The sequence below is a fragment of the Capsella rubella genome, unplaced genomic scaffold (genome assembly GCF_000375325.1).
Source record: "Capsella rubella cultivar Monte Gargano unplaced genomic scaffold, Caprub1_0 scaffold_6, whole genome shotgun sequence".
In the NCBI taxonomy this organism is placed as follows: Eukaryota; Viridiplantae; Streptophyta; class Magnoliopsida; order Brassicales; family Brassicaceae; genus Capsella; species Capsella rubella.
In genome coordinates, this window is record NW_006238918.1 from 10,921,580 (window position 1) to 10,940,608 (window position 19,029).

Below are 19,029 nucleotides of genomic sequence, written 5' to 3' on the forward strand. Positions count from 1 at the left end.
GCTTCTAAATTCCGCGTCAAAGGCCGCGTTTTCTTATTAGCAGGAGAGGGAGATTTCTCAATGAAATCAAGAAGATCATCTTTCTTATTAGTGGCCTCATCGAAATCCTTATTTAGATTCTTGATGCACTGATTAATGTTACTTTCCAGAACTGCTTCTTCTTCTTCTTCTTCTTCTTCTTCCTGAATTTTCTTCTCCTGTAACTTCATAACACAAAACAACTCAGCCATAACACAAAATAACTCAGCCATAACATAAAACAACTCAGCCATAACACTAAACAACTCTACCATAACAGAGGTATAACTCAGCCATAACACAAAACAACTCTTACATAACAGATGTATAACTCAGCCATAACATAAAACAACTCAGCCAAAACAGAGATATAACTCAGCCATAACACAAAACAACTCTTATATAACAGAGGTATAACTCAGCCATAACATAAAACAACTCAGTGAAAACAGAGATATAACTCAGCCATAACATAAAACAACTCAGCCAAAACAGAGATATAACTCAGCCATAACATAAAACAACTCAGCCAAAACAGAGATATAACTCAGCCATAACATAAACAACTCAGCCGTAATGTATTTGATAACTCAGCCATAACATAAACAACTAATTAAAAAAATCGAATAACTCAGCCATTACATAAAATTAAGAGAACTCAACTTACCGGGGGACTAGTAACAGAGTAGTCTTGGCTTGACGGTTTCTTCTGAATTACAGGAGTCTGTTCTTTTTTTTTCCCAAAAGCATCTCTGATTCTTATATTGGAGATGCTCTTGAGTGGTAATGTGTCGTCATTCTGAATGTTTTTGCCTCCACTCATGAGACTAGCTAGGCCTCCACTTCTGGCAACGAAGGAAATTAGGCCTTTCATCTTGACGAATTCTTCATCAACACGTGTAAACTTATCATCAAAGGTCTCAACCTTTGATTTCATGGTCTCAATAGTTGATTTCATTTCTGAAACCATACCCACGAGTAATTTAAGTGACGCCTTTCCACCAGCATCGTCCTCTTCACTATCAGCCTGCAAAACATACACAAAAATTGATAATCAAAACATACACAAAGTTATATGACTATATAACATATAACTTACCTTTACCTCCTCACTCTTCTTCTTCTTAGTCTTCTGTTCATGAGGCTTTACCTCCTCGTTTATCTTCTTCTTCTTCTTCTTCTTCTGTGCATCTTCTGCACCAGAATCACCACCCTTTTCAACTTTCTGCTTCTTAGCAGCGGGAGATTCAGACTCAACCGCTGCTCTAACTTTTCCACTCTTCTTCTTGTCCTCAATCACTTTCACATCCCAAAAACCTTTAACAAGCTTTTCTTCATGTATGTCATTGACCAAGTTGACAAGTTCTGGGTCTTCTTCTGTCTGATTTGGCCACGTATGAAAAAGCTCACTTACATCACCCTTCATCACCATTGAACTCACACGCAGCTACATTAGAAGACAAACATCAATAAGTATAACTCATAAAGACAAAACAAATACATAACTCAGCCATAACTAAACTATAACTCAGCCATTACTAAACTATAACTCAGCCATAACTTAATTATAACTCAGCCGTAACTAAACTATAACTCAGCCATAACTTAATTATAACTCAGCCGTAACTAAACTATAACTCAGCCATCACTAATATATAACTCAACCGTAACTAAACTATAACTCAGCCATTACTAATAAATACATCAGCCATGACTAAATCGTAACTCAGTCATAACATAAAACAGAGATCAGACGGATTTCAGTTACCTCACTATACTTTTTGATATCTTCAGCAATGGCCACATCTAATGCTGAACGTGTACGGGTCCCAGGCCATCGAAACAACGGGATCTCTTCATTCTCGACTAAATTCCCGAATCGCTCTCCTAAGCATTTGATAGAGTCATATGCCCAAGCTTGTAACACGTAAACCGGCCCACCAAGGGTGTAGGAACTACCTCTAGGATTCAAGCACTTCACATTATCAACCATAGTCTCAAATGCGACCCGACCCCATGGATAAGCCTTCACGGCTTTATCATCAGAAACTATTTTTGCAGCTTCAAATGGTATACGTGAGTTATGATGCACGCAGTAGACTCCAATGGCTAGGAAAATCAATAGCCCCAACCACTTGCGCTTCTCAACAGACCATGACCGGCACACTAATAATCCTTTAAGTAGCTCATCATATGTTGGACCTTCCCCACCGTGAACTTTCAATTCTTCTGTTAAGAACTGTTTGAAGTCAACTGAAGGTTCAAACTTCTCTGATGGAGTTGGATCTATGTTTAACCCCGTGAGGTGAGCGAATTCATTCAAACCAAACCTTATAGGCTGGCCACCAACTAAACACCAAAGCTCTTTGTGTTTAATTCTCAACTGATTACACAATAGATAGTGTACAGTCTTAGCAGACCAAACGAATTTGCTTTCAACTAGTTTAGCAACTATTCCAAGAGGTAATTGCTTGATCTCATCCCACGCGTCTTGTCCAATTGATTCCCTAACCCCAGGGAAATCTGCCATCCTAAAATAGGTACACATGTTTTTTTTCTTGAGGATAGACATCCCTTCTTCGTAAAGTCTCGGTGGGTAACGCATTGCTTGTTCTGCAGCCATCTGAAATAAGTATAAACACATCATAACTCAGCCACAACATAAACTATAACTCAGCCACAACATGAACTATAACTCAGCCACAACATAAACTATAACTCAGCCACAACATAAACTATAACTCAGCCACAACATAAACTATAACTCAGCCACAACATAAACTATAACTCAGCCGCAACTTAAAACAAGTTACTAAGTGAGCCATAACAAATATTATAACTCAGCCACATCAATAACAAAGTAAGACAACTCAGCCATAACATGATAAGTAACTCAGCCATAACATGATAAGTAACTCAGTCGTCGAATCTATAGATCTGACAAATCAGCCGTCACGAATACTGTAACTCAGCCGTCGAATGAATAGAGCAAACGACGGCGACAATCAACCATAATAAGCAAAAACAAACACGAGTATAGTCGGAAATACAGTTCGACACTTACCGGAATATGAAAGGTCTCGAATGCAGCAAAGAAACTACGACGAACTCACGGCGACTTCTTCTCTTCACAGCGACTAAAGGCGAGTTTGAAGACTGAAACAGAGAGAGCGTCGGCGGCGAGTACTGTGTAGAAGGCGAGTATTGTCTTCATCGTCGGCGGCGAGGAATTTCTCTGTCGCGAGAGAGAAAGTTTTTTTTTTTTTTTTTTTTTTCAATTGTGAACAGTGAAGAGAAAGAAACTGTTCAGTTTCTCTTTTGTAATTAATGAAAGAATAACTGTAAATGATGATGTGGCAATTTCGGATCTGATGTGGCAATTTCGGATCTGATGTGGCAATTTTAAGAGAAAACAGAACAAGGGTGTTAATTGTAATTACACCCATTTTGAAAGACATCTAAGGAATAAAAAAAAGATTTGGCTGTTTAAGGAATAAACATACAATTGTGGTTTATCTAAGTAATTCTCCCTATAAATAATATAGAGAATAAATATCTCTACAAATAAAACCCCACATTTACGTGTAAGTTTAAATCGTTAACTTATTTTCTTATATGTTCAAAACAAAATATACAATCTTAAATGAGTAATTTATTATTAAAATGGTTATGAGATGGAAAAACATGAGAACATGACATATTAGGACACACGGGTCATGGTTTATGTCCCGAAATATACAAACCACATTTTTTTACTATTTTTTTTAGGGTACATCTGTCCAAAACAAAATTGTATCGTTCTTTTTTGTTTAGAGTGATTTAAAAACAAATCAAATATTAAACTAGTACGGGTTTAGATTATAAATGTTAATAACATTCTTAAAAGTTATGTTTACAAACATACCCCATACGTACCCAATATATTTCAAAATTTAATAACAAATTTTATTTTGAAAATCAGTCCCGTACGTAGGTGCGGATCCAAATCTAGTGGCAATTAAATGATAATTACATACAATTATGTTTGAGCTTTCTAAATTATAATATAAAAACTTTAGTAGAATGGAAATATAAATTGGGAAACATATTATTTATATGATAAACAGTTTATAATCTTCTGTATATTGATTGGGTTTATTATTTATAATCGGATCTAGTTAAAAATTACGACATAATAACTAAAAACTGAAAAGAACTTATAGATTTTATTGAATATGAATATCATATTAAGGAATTAATTGAATATATATTTTATCTTAGGGATGGTTGTAAGTTTTCTTGAAGAAACCCTATCCTCCTCGTTGATCATCATAAACTTGAAGAGAGTTTTTATTTCCAGTTTTTGGCTCTGTCTAGTATGAGAATTTTTCTTAAGATGTATCGGAGTAAGATAAGTTCTTATATCGCTCTGCTCTTGACATGGAACCCTGCTTTGACATAGTGAAAAAAGTGATCAATGGAACTGTAACTTTACCGATGGTTAATAAATTTGTTGAATATATGTTTGTAAATTATAACTTTTATAATGCTAATTGTGCAATTTTTGGTGAGGAGCATTGTGAGAGTGCTACATCAGCTTTTGCTCTCAAAATGCCTTTCTATTTATATATAAGGAATTTGATTAAAAATCTTTATATATGCTTTACGTTTCAATCAAGAGTGTATATATAGGTAATTTTAGTAAAATATTAAATATTGTTATTTTCCTACCTACGATCTATCAACAAAAAATATATTCCAATTTTACTCTTATTCACTTTTATTTATTATTAATGCATAAATGACATTAAATTAATTTTAAATTTATTTAAAGAATTATTAATATTTCATTGTAAAAATATAATTAATTAAAAATATATATTTCATATTTCATTTATCCAATAATTGTTACTTTTTAAAAGAAAATATAAATAAAATTTATTAAAAAAATTTAATCAGTTTTGCTTACAAATGAATAAATCTATATTCATTACAAACCTTTTTAGGTTATTTTAAATCAGTTTTGCTTTCAAATTTTATCTTGTCCAATAATACTAAAGTAATATTTGTATATTAAGAATTTATGTGTATCTTTATTTTATAAATAAACAATAGTTATAAAACAAGTTTAAAATTCTAGTTTATTAACAAAATTCGAGATAAAATATTTTTAAACTTCCAATAAAAAAAGTTGAAATTTTAACCTGTCCAAATATAAAATAGATGGCATATTTATCTGGTTTTTTCCTTTTGCGAAGAAACAGAATTAACTTTTAGTACAAAAAGTAACGATCCCAAAAGTCAGATCAAACTAAAGCAAATGGCTTCCTCTTCTTCTTCCTCTTCTCCGACGCCTACTGCTTCGGCGGCGCTCTCTCCTCTTTCTGAAGAGGAACTAACTCTGACAGTGAAGTGGAATGGAAAAGAGTACACCGTCCGAATCTGTGCCGATGACTCAGTGGCCGAGCTTAAACGTCGCATCTGTCTTCTGACCACCGTTTTACCAAAACGCCAAAAGCTTCTTTATCCCAAGATCGGAAACAAACTGTCTGACGATTCTCTTCTCCTCTCTTCGATCTCCTTTAAGCCCTCACTGAAGATGACAATGATTGGGTCAGTTCAATTTTTCTTCAATTTCTTATCTTAAACCCTAACCGTAGTCGATCTAATTTGATAAGGAAACACCAATTATGAAATTTTCAGTACTGTTGAAGATGATATAATAGTGGATCAAGCTGAATCTCCTGAAATTGTTGATGATTTTGAGCTTGGTAAAGAAGAAGCTGTTGATGTGAAAGACAAGGAAGTCAATAAGCAGAAGTTGAGGAGAAGGATTGATCAATACAAGGTGTGAGAGTGAGACTTTTATGTGTGTTTTAGGTATCTATGTGTTAATGAGTCAAGCTTATACAAACATTGTGCCATTACTTTGCAGATAAATCTTCGATCGCCTTGTCGTAAAGGCAAGAAACTTCTTGTTCTAGATATTGATTATACATTGTTCGATCATCGTTCTACAGCGGAGAACCCTTTACAGCTTATGCGTCCTTGTAAGCGACCATACTGTAACTGAACTGTTTATGTTTTAGCTGGTTAGTTAGCTTCTTTCTCTGATGGATGTAATGATTACGCAATGCAGATCTCCATGAGTTTCTTACTGCTGCATATGCAGAATACGATATTATCATTTGGTCTGCTACCAGGTGATGTTGTTGTTTCTTTTGACATTTCAGTTTTCTTTAATGTATTTATACAATTCTGATGCTAGAGTTATCCACGTTGAGTTCTGCAGCATGAAGTGGGTTGAGTTAAAGATGACAGAGCTGGGAGTGCTAAACAATCCTAACTACAAGATCACAGCTCTTCTCGACCATCTTGCAATGATCACGGTCCAGTCAGACACTCGTGGAATTTTTGATTGCAAACCTCTAGGCTTAATTTGGGCATTACTTCCTGAGGTAATTTATATTCGATAGAACCTTTACTTTGAACATAAAAATCTTGATCTCTCTTTGTAATGGATAGGTGTTATTCTGACTTGTGCAGTTCTATAATCCCGGGAACACGATAATGTTTGATGATCTAAGGAGGAATTTTGTAATGAATCCTCAAAACGGTCTAACAATCAGGCCGTTTAGGAAAGCTCATGCAAACCGAGATACAGATCAAGAGCTTGTGAAGCTTACTCAGTACCTTCTGACAATTGCTGAGCTTCAAGATTTGAGCTCTCTACACCATAGCAGATGGGAATCATTCTCTCAGGACAATGTCAAAAGGCGCAGACAGGAATGACTTGGCATCCATATTATTGGGTTTTTGTTTAGTTTTATTGACATACCAAGACTTTCCGGATGTCACTTTTTTGTTTGCTTTAACTATTTTAAGGGGTATGAGAACTGTCAACGTTTAATAGTAGTATCAAATGTTGAACTTTACAGCATAACAACAAAATATCTCTTAATGGTGAATTCATATTTCTAATAAATGATATGGGTTTGGTTAACACAAACAGATAAACAAAGAAACGACAAAAAACGGAAAACAAATATTTGAGACTTGAGACAGAGCTTACATCACTACACGTTTTACAGGGAACATTCTCTTTAGATACAATACAAGCGATGCACATCCCAAGATTTGAGAGCCCTAGAATGAAGCCAGTACCGTCAAAAGGATTGCAGTCTATAGAGCAGACATGCCATGAACAAATGAGTTAATAATATCTTATCATAAATACCTGATGTGTGGAGAGACAGACCAAACCACCTCCGGCGATCGCTTTTTCATTTATACTGTTTTCGCCATCAATCCCTGGCACTTGCTAATCAAGATGCCAAACCAGGTCAACAAAGATAAACATAAACTAAGACGCATAAGCACAAACTGAGCAGCTACAATGCGATAGGGAAAGACACACACGAAGCTGGTCTGGAACAATGAAGACAGCTCAAGCCATAAGCATAAATATATCTTTGGCAGGAACTTTGAACCCTTAGGGCCTCAAGGACAGATTCGTGAATTGCGACTCTAGATCTCTACTTTTTGAACGCTGGTGGCTAGATGATCCTTGCTTTTTTGTCTGCTGTTGCTGTTGTGGCTCGTGCTGCTGTTGTAGCTGGTACAAAGCCCTCAGCCTCACAATCTCTTTCTCCAATACTTCATGTTCTACTGAAAAAGGAAAACAGAAAACCCAAGATGAGGTTAACATCTCACTAATCACAATCTACATACTCAGGGAAACTAAAAGGCATCACATCATTGATTAAGATTTCTACTAGTACCATAGCTTGAAATAAGTTTTCTGATTATTATGATGTGATAATCAATCTTGTTATTTCATCCTAGCACTGATATAAATAAATATCTTACTTTCACAGTTATAAGAAATTATGAGGAAAAAGGTTTTGGTGTTCTGGTTAGAGCCTGAACACTTACAGTACTTTATAAGCTGTTCTTGTGATAAGCTTTCCAACCGATTCTTAAGAGATTTGTTCTCCAAGCTGAGAATTAGATTCTGCTGATTAAGAAACTCAAGCTCCGCCGTCACTTCAGAACCCTCTACCTGTAACATCTGAACGTTCCTTTCCAGTTCAGCTATGTATTGAATTTTACGGACCCGAGAGCGTTGGGCAAACTGCCTGCAAAAGAAATCATCTGGTTTGATTAAGCAGAGTAAAGTTACAACTGAGCTAAGGGCTTTCCTATTGCTGTATGCAATGTACACTTTTTCATCAAAACAATCCAAGACACATAAAAATATCATAACAAATTACGTACTGTCTAGCGCGTTTCGTATCAGCTTCGGAAGTAGCAGACTTGGCCAGAAAATTATCCCTTTTTTCAGAGGATGACTTTGAGGAATTATTTATGAAATGCATAGAAACATCTTTCTTGCCATCAGCAGCACAAGAAACCTTCTCTGCTTCATGTAGGCTACTGGATGACCCTGATCTTCGGATACCCGCGCTCTCCAAACAACCAGAACTACTGTTTGGGCGAGCACCAGAATCTGATAATGAATCCCATGTTCTCATTTTCTGTTTCGCCAAATGAGCTGAAGGATAGAAGGAAACTGGCTGACTTCTAAGGTAATCAGGTTCCTTGGGACCTCTGGCATGACCAGAGAAACTGCTATTATTATATCTACCACCATCCCAAAGAGTGTAATCCACATCAAAACCAACAGGGACATCTACATATGCAAATGAATCACTTGATGACCGTCGATGACCTCCTTTCCGTACAGGTGTCTCAGGTTCATTGAGAAGGTCGTCAAGCCAAGAAGGCTGTTCTTCAATCAGAAAGCTCTCAGATGAAGTCCGATGGTGATTGATATTTCCTTCTCCCAGCTTCTGAACCGCCTTAGATCCAATCACACTATCTGCAAAAAATGTTGGGCCACCAATAAACGGACTTTTCGGTGGAAGTAAAGCCTGCTTCCCAGTGCATGCCAGATTTCTAAGATTCTGAGACCCTTTAGAACTTGCCATCTACTCAACATAAAAACACAAAACATAATATCAATCAGAGAAAACAAGCATGTACACTATATCACTCAAGAGGATAAACTTTACAGCTACAAAACTGGAGAAACAAAACTACGATTTAGGTAGATAGACAGCTCTTTCTCAGGTAGAGAGATAAACAAACTTGTACCTAAGTTTTCCTAAGCAAGTTATCTAGTACCTAACAATGATAACATAAAGCAACATTAGGTCCTTATACTATCAATATGCAACATACAAAAATTTGGTTAAAATGGTAAAGGTAGTTCTTTTACATAAACAAGTCCAAATCCACAAGTTTGACCAAATGTGAACGAAATTATCACTACGATTCAATACAAATCAGATAGATAAATCTTCCCTAATTACAACATTTCATCAAATACAAAAAGCCCTAAACTTACAAATCTGTTTCGAAAAGTTTTGTTACCTCTATGAATAAATCAAGAGAAGGAGACGAGATCTGCAAATATTGAAACGACGATTGGGTAAAGAGAATAAGGATTGCGTTGTCTTCTTCTTCTTCTTGTATGAATGAATGAATATGAATCTGTCTATTCTTTGTTTTTCTGGTGGCAGAGGTTAGAGAAGGCTAGCTGGATTGATGAGTAAAAAGGCCTAAAAATTAACGATGATTTGTTTTTATTTATTTATTTATTTATTTATTTATTTTTCAGTTATGTTTTTTTAGTTACCTGTATTCTCGCGCTGTCTTCAACTTATGTGATCTGACTTTGTGAATAAGTTATACACAACGTACTTATTTATCTCATGTTTGTAATGTAATAATCTCTTTGGTTCCATGGAACTCTCTCAGAATTCGTTTTCTGTTTTAGAAACGTTTTACTTTTGGAAATACTAAAAATTCTAAAAATTGTTAACAATGATATTATTTCTAAAGTTTTTAATTTGGAAACACAATAGTTTCTCTAAAGAAGTGTACTTTCGTAAAAGCCCCTTGGTCTAATGGTGTTGATCAAGGGTTCGAACCCTAGATAATACGATTTATTAATATTTTTGCAGATTAATAGAGATAAATTTACAAGAGATCTCTAATGATGCGTAACTATAGCCGTTCGCCATGATTTTAGCTATTGAAGGAGAAGAAGGTGTCCAAGCGCAGCATGGAGAGGAAGGTGTTCAAGATCAGCATGGAGAGCATCGAGTGTCTTTAATGGTGAATCTAGTAGGGTCGGAAGAATTTGCCCATGGTAAATCTATCTTTGTAACAGTTCTCATAATCGGCAATAATTAATAAATATAAAGACGAGCAAAAGAAAAAAATTGAAGTGCACTTTTAATTAAATCTGGAAAAGTGTATGCCTTTACATTAGAACTAGGATTTAACCCGCGAGACAATATTTGTATTTTAAAATTTTTATATCAATAGCGGTTATACTACGATGGTTTTCCTACTTTATTATACAAATTTTTTTTTATCGTAGTGATATAGAGTTTGATTGATTTAAACAAAGTAGTTGCGGTTACACATGCATATATTTACGAAAGCATAAAGTTTAGTTCTTAATTTAATCAAATGTTTTAAATGGTTAATTTAGAGGTTACAAAAAAATTTAGAGGTTGAGAATAAATGTAAGAATATACCGAATTTGATTATATTTTTTTAACTATGCTTTACATATATATTTTAGGTAGGTTTAAACATTGGTTTCTACCCGCGGTATACCGCGATATAGTATTTATTCATAAATACAACAGTATTAAAAATTTATATTGTTTTAAAGTGTAAAATTTAAATTCTATGATTTTATATTTAACCCGTTATATCTATATAATTTAGTAATTAAATATTGCAATTACATACCTATTGCAATATTAATTCATAAATATACATATCATTATAAAGTGTCAAAGAAATAACAGTATTATTAATTCATTATATAATAGACCAACATTAGTTCTAACCCGTTCGACCTATTGATCCGCAAGCTCTAAATTTGGTTTCATCAAAATCATGTTTATGTCACATTAGAACATTTTTATTAAATTTTTTTTTTTCAAGGTAAAATATAAATATTTTTGAAAAAATTTATATCGTTTTTGTTATAAACTTAAAATTAAGGATTAATATAAGGCTTTCATTTTTAAAGTTTTTGGTAAGCTATTTATTTTTCTTTCATAAATATAAATATCTTAAAGAATAACCCTAAAATTTTGGAATTTGTTACCGTCATAACATTGAATAGATACCAAAATTATAAAATTTTAATCATTTATCATAAATACTTAATTTTAAATAGATATTATTAATACGTAAGCTCATTTTTGAAATCTTGAAGTATGTTTTGTTTAAATAGATATAATGGTTTGTAAAATTTTAATCATTTATCATAAATACCTAATTTTAAATAGATATTATTAATACGTAATCTCATTTTTGAAATCTTGAAGTATGTTTTGTTTAAGTTTTGTAATTTTTTTAGAATAATATATATCAAAATCGAATGTTATATTTATAATATTATGTGTATATATAATGTGTTTTAAAATTAAGGGGGATTTGCATAACTAACCTTTTTAAGATACCCTTTTATACAAATACCCTCTATTTGCATAACTAACCTTTGCAATAGATGAAGAAGTACACATTGCTGTTGTAACTAATAATTTAGAAATATATTTGATACAAGATTGGAGTCACTCCAACTTTAGGTCACTTAATGATCAAGAGACTCCAAGCTTAGATTGCGGAAGGTGGCTCACAAGCTGGCTCTAAAGCACTCACTTGTGAATTAAGGGGTGGTACAGGGAATGGTTCAGGTGATTGACTCGCTCAATCAGTGGGATAATCGATTCACTCGATCAATGAACGAATGAAGGATGGTGAATCACTAAAAAAACTTAATCCGCAGGTTTCTAAAGCACTAAGTGACTCACTGACAAAGAACTAAAGAAGAGCAATGACAAAGACTCATACTCTCATTTTAGGTTTTGATTAGAAAATAGTGAAAGACTCAGATTTGATCGTGAATTTTTAGAAGAAAAAATTATAGTGTTTTTGACTTGTATTACGGACAATGAAGAAATTTAGAGAAATCGATAATGAATTGTTATAAGTTTTCAATTGATTCAACTGATTCAATTTTCAATTGATTCAACTGATTCAGTTTTCAACTAATTCAATTTTCAACTGATGTAATTCCGGCGGACGAGAGACGGAACAAGAGACGCGACGAGAGAGAGGAAAATTTTGACGGCGAAGAAAGAGCGACGAAGAAGAAAGAAACAATTGTTTTGGTCTGAGGGTAAAATGGTCATAAAATTTTAAGAGAGGGTATAAGTGAAATTGGCAAATAAAAGAGAGTATTTTTAAAAGAGGGTATCATAAAAAGGGTATTGTTATGAAGGAGAGTATTTTTAAAAGAGGGTATCATGAAGGATTGAACTGGTTATCTTGGCACATTTTCTCACACACACTAATCCACTGAGCCATAATAACATTTCGTTATTATGGCAAACAAATTTTATATATGGACAACGCATTCATTTAAAAATAAAAAAACTAAAAATCTCAATGGTTGATTTGATTCTTTAAATTTAAAAATTATTATTATATGCATAAAAGAAACAAATATTATTAAAAATTAAAACTAAACAAATACTAAATATAAGATTATGATTAAGTACAAAAATTATGATTAAAATAAAAATAAACATTCACAATAATTACATATATATATATATGTATATATTTGGTAGGAATGACATATATATATATTGGCATCTAATAAATGTAATCTCTCTTAGTTTTTGGTTTATTAGTCGTAAAATATCACTCATTGCTTTATTTAATAATTTGATTTTTGTATTTCATATTGTTTTAGTTTTGTTATTTTAAATAATAATTATTGTGTATAATATTTATTTTAAATTGAATAATTATTATTGTATTTTAACGTAATTATTGGATTTCTATTTAATAAATAATTATTTTATTTTTAATTAATTGCATATATATGTGATATATGTCTATGTGTATATATATGTTTTGTTTGTACTTGGAGTGAAATGTTATCGTGGCTCAATGGTTTATTGTTTGATGAAAGGCCTATGGCTCATGAGTTCGATTCTTTGAGGCTTCAATTGGTGTTTAATTTTTATTTAATGAAACGACGTCGTTTTGGAGTTTGACTTGGAGTTTAACAGAAGGGAAATGGAACCTCTAACAGAAAGTTAACTTTGTTAACGAAAATCTAACGTCATGCCCGAAATGGCCAAGTCAATGAAACTTGTTCATTTTATTCGAAAGTCAAACAAAACTTTAGGATTTAAATAACATTTCGAAAGTTCATGATTTTTTCGTCCACAATTTGAAAGTTGGGGATTTTTTTGACATTTTTTCCCGAGTAAAAAACTACAACTTTCTTGCAAGGTTTCGAAAATATTTTGGATTTTCAAAGGCAATAGATTAATTTGGTGTTTTCTCGCTGTTGTGGAAGTGGTGTTGCAATAGATGAAGAAGTACACATTGTTGTTGTAACTAATAATTTAGAAATATATTTGATACAAGATTGGAATCACTCCAACTTTAGGTCACTTAATGATCAAGAGACTCCAAGCTTAGATTGCGGAAGGTGGCTCACGAGCTGGCTCTAAAGCACTCTCTTGTGAATTAAGGGGTGGTACATGGGATGGTTCAGGTGATTGACTCGCTCAATAAGTGGGATAATTGATTCACTCGATCAATGAACGAATGAAGGATGGCGAATCACTAAAAAAACTTAATCCGCAGGTTTCTAAAGCACTAAGTGACTCACTGACAAACAACTAAAGAAGAACAATGACAAAGACTCAGCCTCTCATTTTAAGGTTTGATTAGAAAATAGTGAAAAACTCAGATTTGATCGTGAATTTTTATAAGAAAAAATTATAGTGTTTTTGACTTGTATTACGGACAATGAAGAAATTTAGAGAAATCGATAATGAATTGTTATAAGTTTTCAATTGATTCAACTGATTCAATTTTCAAATGATTCAACTGATTCAATTTTCAAATGATTCAACTGATTCAATTTTCAATTGATTCAACTGATTCAATTTTCAATTGATTCAACTGATTCAATTTTCAACTAATTCAATTTTCAACTGATGTAATTCCGGCGGACGAGAGACAGGACAAGAGACGCGACGAGAGAGAGGAAAATTTTGACGGCGAAGAAAGAGCAACGAAGAAGAAAGAAACAATTGTTTTGGTCTGAGGGTAAAATGGTCATAAAATTTTAAGAGAGGGTATAAGAGAAATTGGCAAATAAAAGAGGGTATTTTTAAAAGAGGGTATCATAAAAAGGGTATTGTTATCAATTTCTCTTATATATATCAATAATTCTTAAAATGAATAATCACTCAAATTGAACAAGAGAATTTTTGAGAAATACTATTTTTGTGTACCTCTTTTCAAAAATACCACTTTTATATATCCGTTTTCAAAAATACTTTGTTTAAATATGAATTATTATAAAGCTTTTATATGGTTTATAAGGTACTTCTGGATAATAGCTACTAATGCGAGATTCGATCCAAATAATTTATAAGGTTTTAAAAGGTTTTTAAATCGTTTTTATACGATTTTTAAAAGAGTTTACAAGGTTTTTAAAAGTTTTTTAAACAGGTTTTATAAGGTATTTATACGGTATTTATGAAAGATATATAAATTTTATACACATGTAAAGGTAATTTGTGTGTCTATCTATAAGCTTACACATATTTGGATAAATTTCAACATTTATAATGGTTTTTTGATAAAGAGTATTTTTTAAAATTCCCCACATTAAACATGTCAATTTCATATTAACCTTACCATATTAATAAATTCCTCCCACGTCCGGATCAGACGACACATTCCATAGGCAAAGGGACCTATCGGTCCCAACCCAGGATCAATTCGGTCCGCGGACACGGACCAGACCTGAGACCAAACGATCGATCGGTCAAACTTCGGACCGATTGGTCCACCTGCCCGACGACCAAATTCGATTTTCTAAACCATATTTAATTGTTATTTTCTATAATGGGTATAAGAACTCAAAAGATAGAGATTTGTAAGCAACACTTTAGGATAGATATTTGTTAACGGAATAGTAACCCAAAAGACCTAGTCAGCATTTGTTAATGGAATAGTAACACCGTTTGTCGATTTAATGGTTTTGACCACATATGCTTTCTTTATGTAGGAAATGCAAATTTTAGTTGTGTTCATGTTGTTATAAGCACGACTCAAAGTTTTGTGTAGAAACATCCAAAGAAAAAACGTGAGAATAAAGTCGTTGCCATTGAATTTTAAGTCAAAATTAGGGCTTTGCATAATCCAATTAATGGTTAACCAGGCGATTTTAACCTAAACCGCCAAACCGTAAAATTGGTGGTGACGATCAACACCCACCTTTGGTGTCAATCGACAATGCTCAAAACCGACCATGAGTGTTACAACTAGCAACATTGTTCAACTGCTTTGAACCACAACCAACCGCTACCACGGTCCAACAAACCTTGACCAAAACCCGGCCAAAACACCAATTATCCCGAGATTGAACTAATCATCAAACTTTGAGGTCTCTATTAAGTATCTATGCATGGCATCCACGTAGTAGACCTCACATGCTCACAACTCCACACTCTCAGGTCACAACCTTGAGTCGTACAACTCTCTCTCTTAGACCGTGTTGCTCTTGTTTTTCATAGCTATCCAACACTTGGGTATAGTTTTCTTCAAGAATTAGGAACGACGAAATCATCATGGTCAATTATTTATTTTCTCTATTTTAAACACTGAAATCCTTAAATATGTTTTAGTGATATATCTCGACACTTATCCGTAATTTTTTTTTCTCATGTTTAACCATAGAGATACGAAATTTGAATATGATTTTCGTTTTATGGTGGAAATGTATCCTTCTAATCATATGCTGAGAATTGATTGCTACCTAAAATTCAGTTTGATGCAAAAACGAATATATAATATTTAACGAGTTTCCATATGGTTTACATCGCATGGACATATGTTTGTGGACAACAAGGATCCATGAACATGTGGCACCATTGCTTTGTGTACAACAATACCGCATCAAAGCCACCACGACACAACTATCAGATGGTAGAGAAAGGCATACCCCATATTGATATAAGGAGAAAGAGATATATATTTCATCTTTCTTACTTGTTTTACTATAATTTTTTAAAAATGATATGGACAAGTTTTAATGGATTTAATTTTTTACTCGTGTCTTTTGGTTTAGGAACCATTTTGTTTGTTATTGTGTATATGAAGCAAAAGTAGAGGCAAAGTAAAACCTAAACATCTTATTCAACTATATCTTTTTCATTATAATAGATCTTTGTATCATATGAAATTCATATTAAAAAGGAAAAAAACTAAACACCGATAGCTTCAGATGGAAGTGAGGACAGTAATGGCCAAATTCATGATGATGGTTCATGGAAATCATAATTTTGAATCCTTGTGAAATGAGTCAATTGCTCATTATATGGTCTACTGGTATTTAGCGTCACTGTTTAGATTAATATGGGTTATTCTTAAAAGTCTTTAATGTTAGGATTTAGGGTATAAAATTTAAAGTTTTGTGTTTAAGGTTTAGTGTTATAGTTTTAGGTTTTAGAGTCTTTTTGGAATCCATGTGGATAAAGTTAGTTGTTCACATATACACTATTCATAAGAATTTTGTTAGGCTAAAGAGAGATACATAATAAAATTTTAGGCGGAGAATAACATTTATATTTTTTTTTTGTTTTTGATATTGACAATGGTGAAAAAATACTATATCCATATAAAATTGTCTATTTGTTCAAATATTTTTTTTGATATCGTGTACTATATATATTTTGAAAATTTTTAAAACTTGTCAGTAAAGTTGATTTCAACCTTGAATAATTGTTGGATGGATAAATATTTGTGACTAATTTGTCAAAATGAAATCTCTTTGATCAATTATGTTTTCATATATTTTTAAAATTATTAAACACAAGTATACATGACCTATACAACAACTGACCATCCAATTATCATCAAACAAATTTTCAGCTACAGATGGACAATGTAAAATATGAAAATGCATATAAAATATAGCAAAATGCATCTTAAAATGTAGAAAAAATGTAATCATACCCTATTGTACAAACATAAATTAATAATATATTGATAATAATTATCTAAAGTGAAGACAACAAATAGTTTATGAAACAGAAAAGAGAGAGAAAGAGAAAGAAACAAGCTAAAAAAATTGTTCGACATCCAAAACAAAGATCTCTAGTTACGTGACCAACAAAAAAAGAGAAAAAATTGCTCTCTAACACTGTTTACAAGTTTGATATCGCATGCTAACACCGTTGTCGCTATCCACACCTTTCCTCTATGTGTTTTCTCTTTTACACCCTCTAACTAACCATCCCCCAACTAAATATTTTTACCAAACTTGTGATTCTTTGTTTTTGTCAACTGGAATTTTATTAAAACTTGTTGTGGTACCATAAGTGAAATACAAAGCCCAAAAAAGGGAGTCTTAAGCCGGCGAATTATTTAAAATGTTCCCGGAGTCAAAGCCGGCAGAAATAGAAATTTCTCTGGAAACCAAAGAAAAACAACAAATAGAAGAGAAATTTTCAAACCAAATCAAAAGGGAGACGAAACCAGATTCTAAAAACAGAGGCAACCGGCGAAACGCCTTAAGAGAAACAATAAAACCGAGAAACAAAGGTCCTCTTCATTTGAAGCACAATCGAATGAGATTTACCCTGAATGCCCAAGGCCAATTCAAGGATAACATCTACCACCTCCTACCACGTTGAGAGCCAATCTCTCGAAACCAGTAACCAGGGACTTCAAAACACGGCAAGCAAACCACTTACTTCCGACAGCGACGACGACGTTGATACGCCAAGGAACGTCAAACTAGAAGTCTTCAAAAACGCAAGAAGCGAGGTCTAACTCTACAAGCACACCAATCACAAGACTGAGATCGACGAGATAGCAAGAGAACTAACACCCACAAAGAACAACAACAAGAAGAAGGAACACAGCAAACTTCAGATTCTACCATCACGTTCAAACAAAACGAAACCTCTGATTAGAAGGGAAACAAATCCAAAGGAAATCCAAAGCTGAGACGAGGAGACAGCTTGAGATTTAGGGGCTTAGAAACAGTGAGAAGCACATGAGCAGCTGATATGAGCACTCCAAAGACACCACCAACACAAACCATCAACAATCGAATCAACACATAAAGACAACCCAATTGAAGGCTACTAAATCTGATCTCGGACCATCCAAGGCCATCTAAAATCTAGCATCTAAGAGATATACTTTGCAGAGCAACTAGGCGAACATGAAACAGTGGAGACGAAGGGAGATACCGAGTTAAAAGAGAATCAATCCGATGTTGCACATATTCGTCGAGGTACAAAGAGAAACAAACCGTCGAGGAGGGATGCTAGAACCTCCATGGGAGGCTTTGACTCAAAGAGGTGAACCACTGGTCAGAACAAAAGCTAGCCGTGACTCCACTTCGAGGCTAGGAAGCTGGATCAGCAACCCCCATCAAACCATCGACCATCAGAACCATTAGATCTGCATTCCCCGACCAAAACGCAACAGATCCGAGACTCAAAACTTTGGTATTCACCACGCCGAGAACTTCCACACTTCCAAAACTACTAAACTGGAATTGAAAAGCTAGACAAGAAAACAAAAGAGGTGACCGACGCTGGCGCTGTGTAAGCCACCACGCCCGGTCACAAGCTTTGGCAGCCGACTAGGTTTACGCAGGTAAACGAGAGAGAAAGAGAGGTAACGTTTTGTTTATGAGCAATATTTTGTATTAAAATTCTACCAAACTTGTGATTCATTTAGTGTTTTATTTTCGTCCCATTTCAGACAACCCTTCCAAACACAAAACAGCTCTTGGGGGTGCTTGATCGTAAACCTCGACTTCAAGTCTTCTGTATAGAAGGATCTCCAAGAATTGTTTACCCCGTCCTCTCCTCGCCATTTATTTAG

The 19,029-nt window shown here is 33.7% G+C and overlaps 3 protein-coding genes across 4 annotated transcripts in view; 1 reads left to right on the plus strand and 2 right to left on the minus strand.

Annotated features, from left to right (window-relative positions):
* The window catches only part of LOC111829961, a 3,288-nt gene extending 740 nt beyond the window's left edge, over window positions 1–2,548 (minus strand). Inside the window, exons 1-3 of the mRNA XM_023780277.1 lie at window positions 1,787–2,548; window positions 1,118–1,465; window positions 686–1,045 (exon numbers count right to left, since the gene is read on the minus strand). Of these exons, the coding sequence (XP_023636045.1) occupies window positions 686–1,045; window positions 1,118–1,465; window positions 1,787–2,548 (1,470 nt within the window). The remainder of the gene's footprint in view (window positions 1–685; window positions 1,046–1,117; window positions 1,466–1,786) is intronic.
* A 2,729-nt stretch (window positions 2,549–5,277) lies between these two features.
* On the plus strand, window positions 5,278–6,930 carry LOC17883745 (ubiquitin-like domain-containing CTD phosphatase). Its single transcript, XM_006288052.2, has 6 exons — window positions 5,278–5,610; window positions 5,701–5,845; window positions 5,933–6,047; window positions 6,137–6,200; window positions 6,290–6,455; window positions 6,544–6,930. Exons 1-6 carry the CDS (start codon window positions 5,318–5,320, stop codon window positions 6,787–6,789), a joined length of 1,029 nt encoding a protein of 342 aa, XP_006288114.1. The 5' UTR covers window positions 5,278–5,317; the 3' UTR covers window positions 6,790–6,930.
* A 20-nt stretch (window positions 6,931–6,950) lies between these two features.
* On the minus strand, window positions 6,951–9,596 carry LOC17883201 (uncharacterized protein At4g06598). Of its 2 annotated transcripts, XR_002833259.1 has the most exons (5): window positions 9,433–9,596; window positions 8,275–8,987; window positions 7,933–8,135; window positions 7,235–7,665; window positions 6,951–7,143 (listed from the first exon to the last, which is right to left on the minus strand). XR_002833259.1 is itself a non-coding variant. In XM_006287943.2 (4 exons), exons 2-4 carry the CDS (start codon window positions 8,985–8,987, stop codon window positions 7,490–7,492), a joined length of 1,092 nt encoding a protein of 363 aa, XP_006288005.1. In that variant the 5' UTR covers window positions 9,433–9,596; the 3' UTR covers window positions 6,951–7,489. The 2 variants fall into 2 exon arrangements, 1 of the variants encoding a protein (XP_006288005.1); XM_006287943.2 differs by having other exon boundaries at window positions 6,951–7,665.
* Window positions 9,597–19,029: the final 9,433 nt, after the last annotated feature.

Coding starts and splice junctions, on each gene's coding strand:
- LOC17883201 (XM_006287943.2), bottom strand. CDS start 8,987: ATGGCAAGTTCTAAAGGGTCTCAGAATCTTAGAAATCTGGCATGCACT. Junction 8,136..8,274: donor GATACGAAACGCGCTAGACA/GTACGTAATTTG, acceptor TTTCTTTTGCAG/GCAGTTTGCCCAACGCTCTC. Junction 7,666..7,932: donor AGAACAGCTTATAAAGTACT/GTAAGTGTTCAG, acceptor TTCCTTTTTCAG/TAGAACATGAAGTATTGGAG.
- LOC17883745 (XM_006288052.2), top strand. CDS start 5,318: ATGGCTTCCTCTTCTTCTTCCTCTTCTCCGACGCCTACTGCTTCGGCG. Junction 6,201..6,289: donor ATCATTTGGTCTGCTACCAG/GTGATGTTGTTG, acceptor TGAGTTCTGCAG/CATGAAGTGGGTTGAGTTAA. Junction 6,456..6,543: donor TTTGGGCATTACTTCCTGAG/GTAATTTATATT, acceptor TGACTTGTGCAG/TTCTATAATCCCGGGAACAC.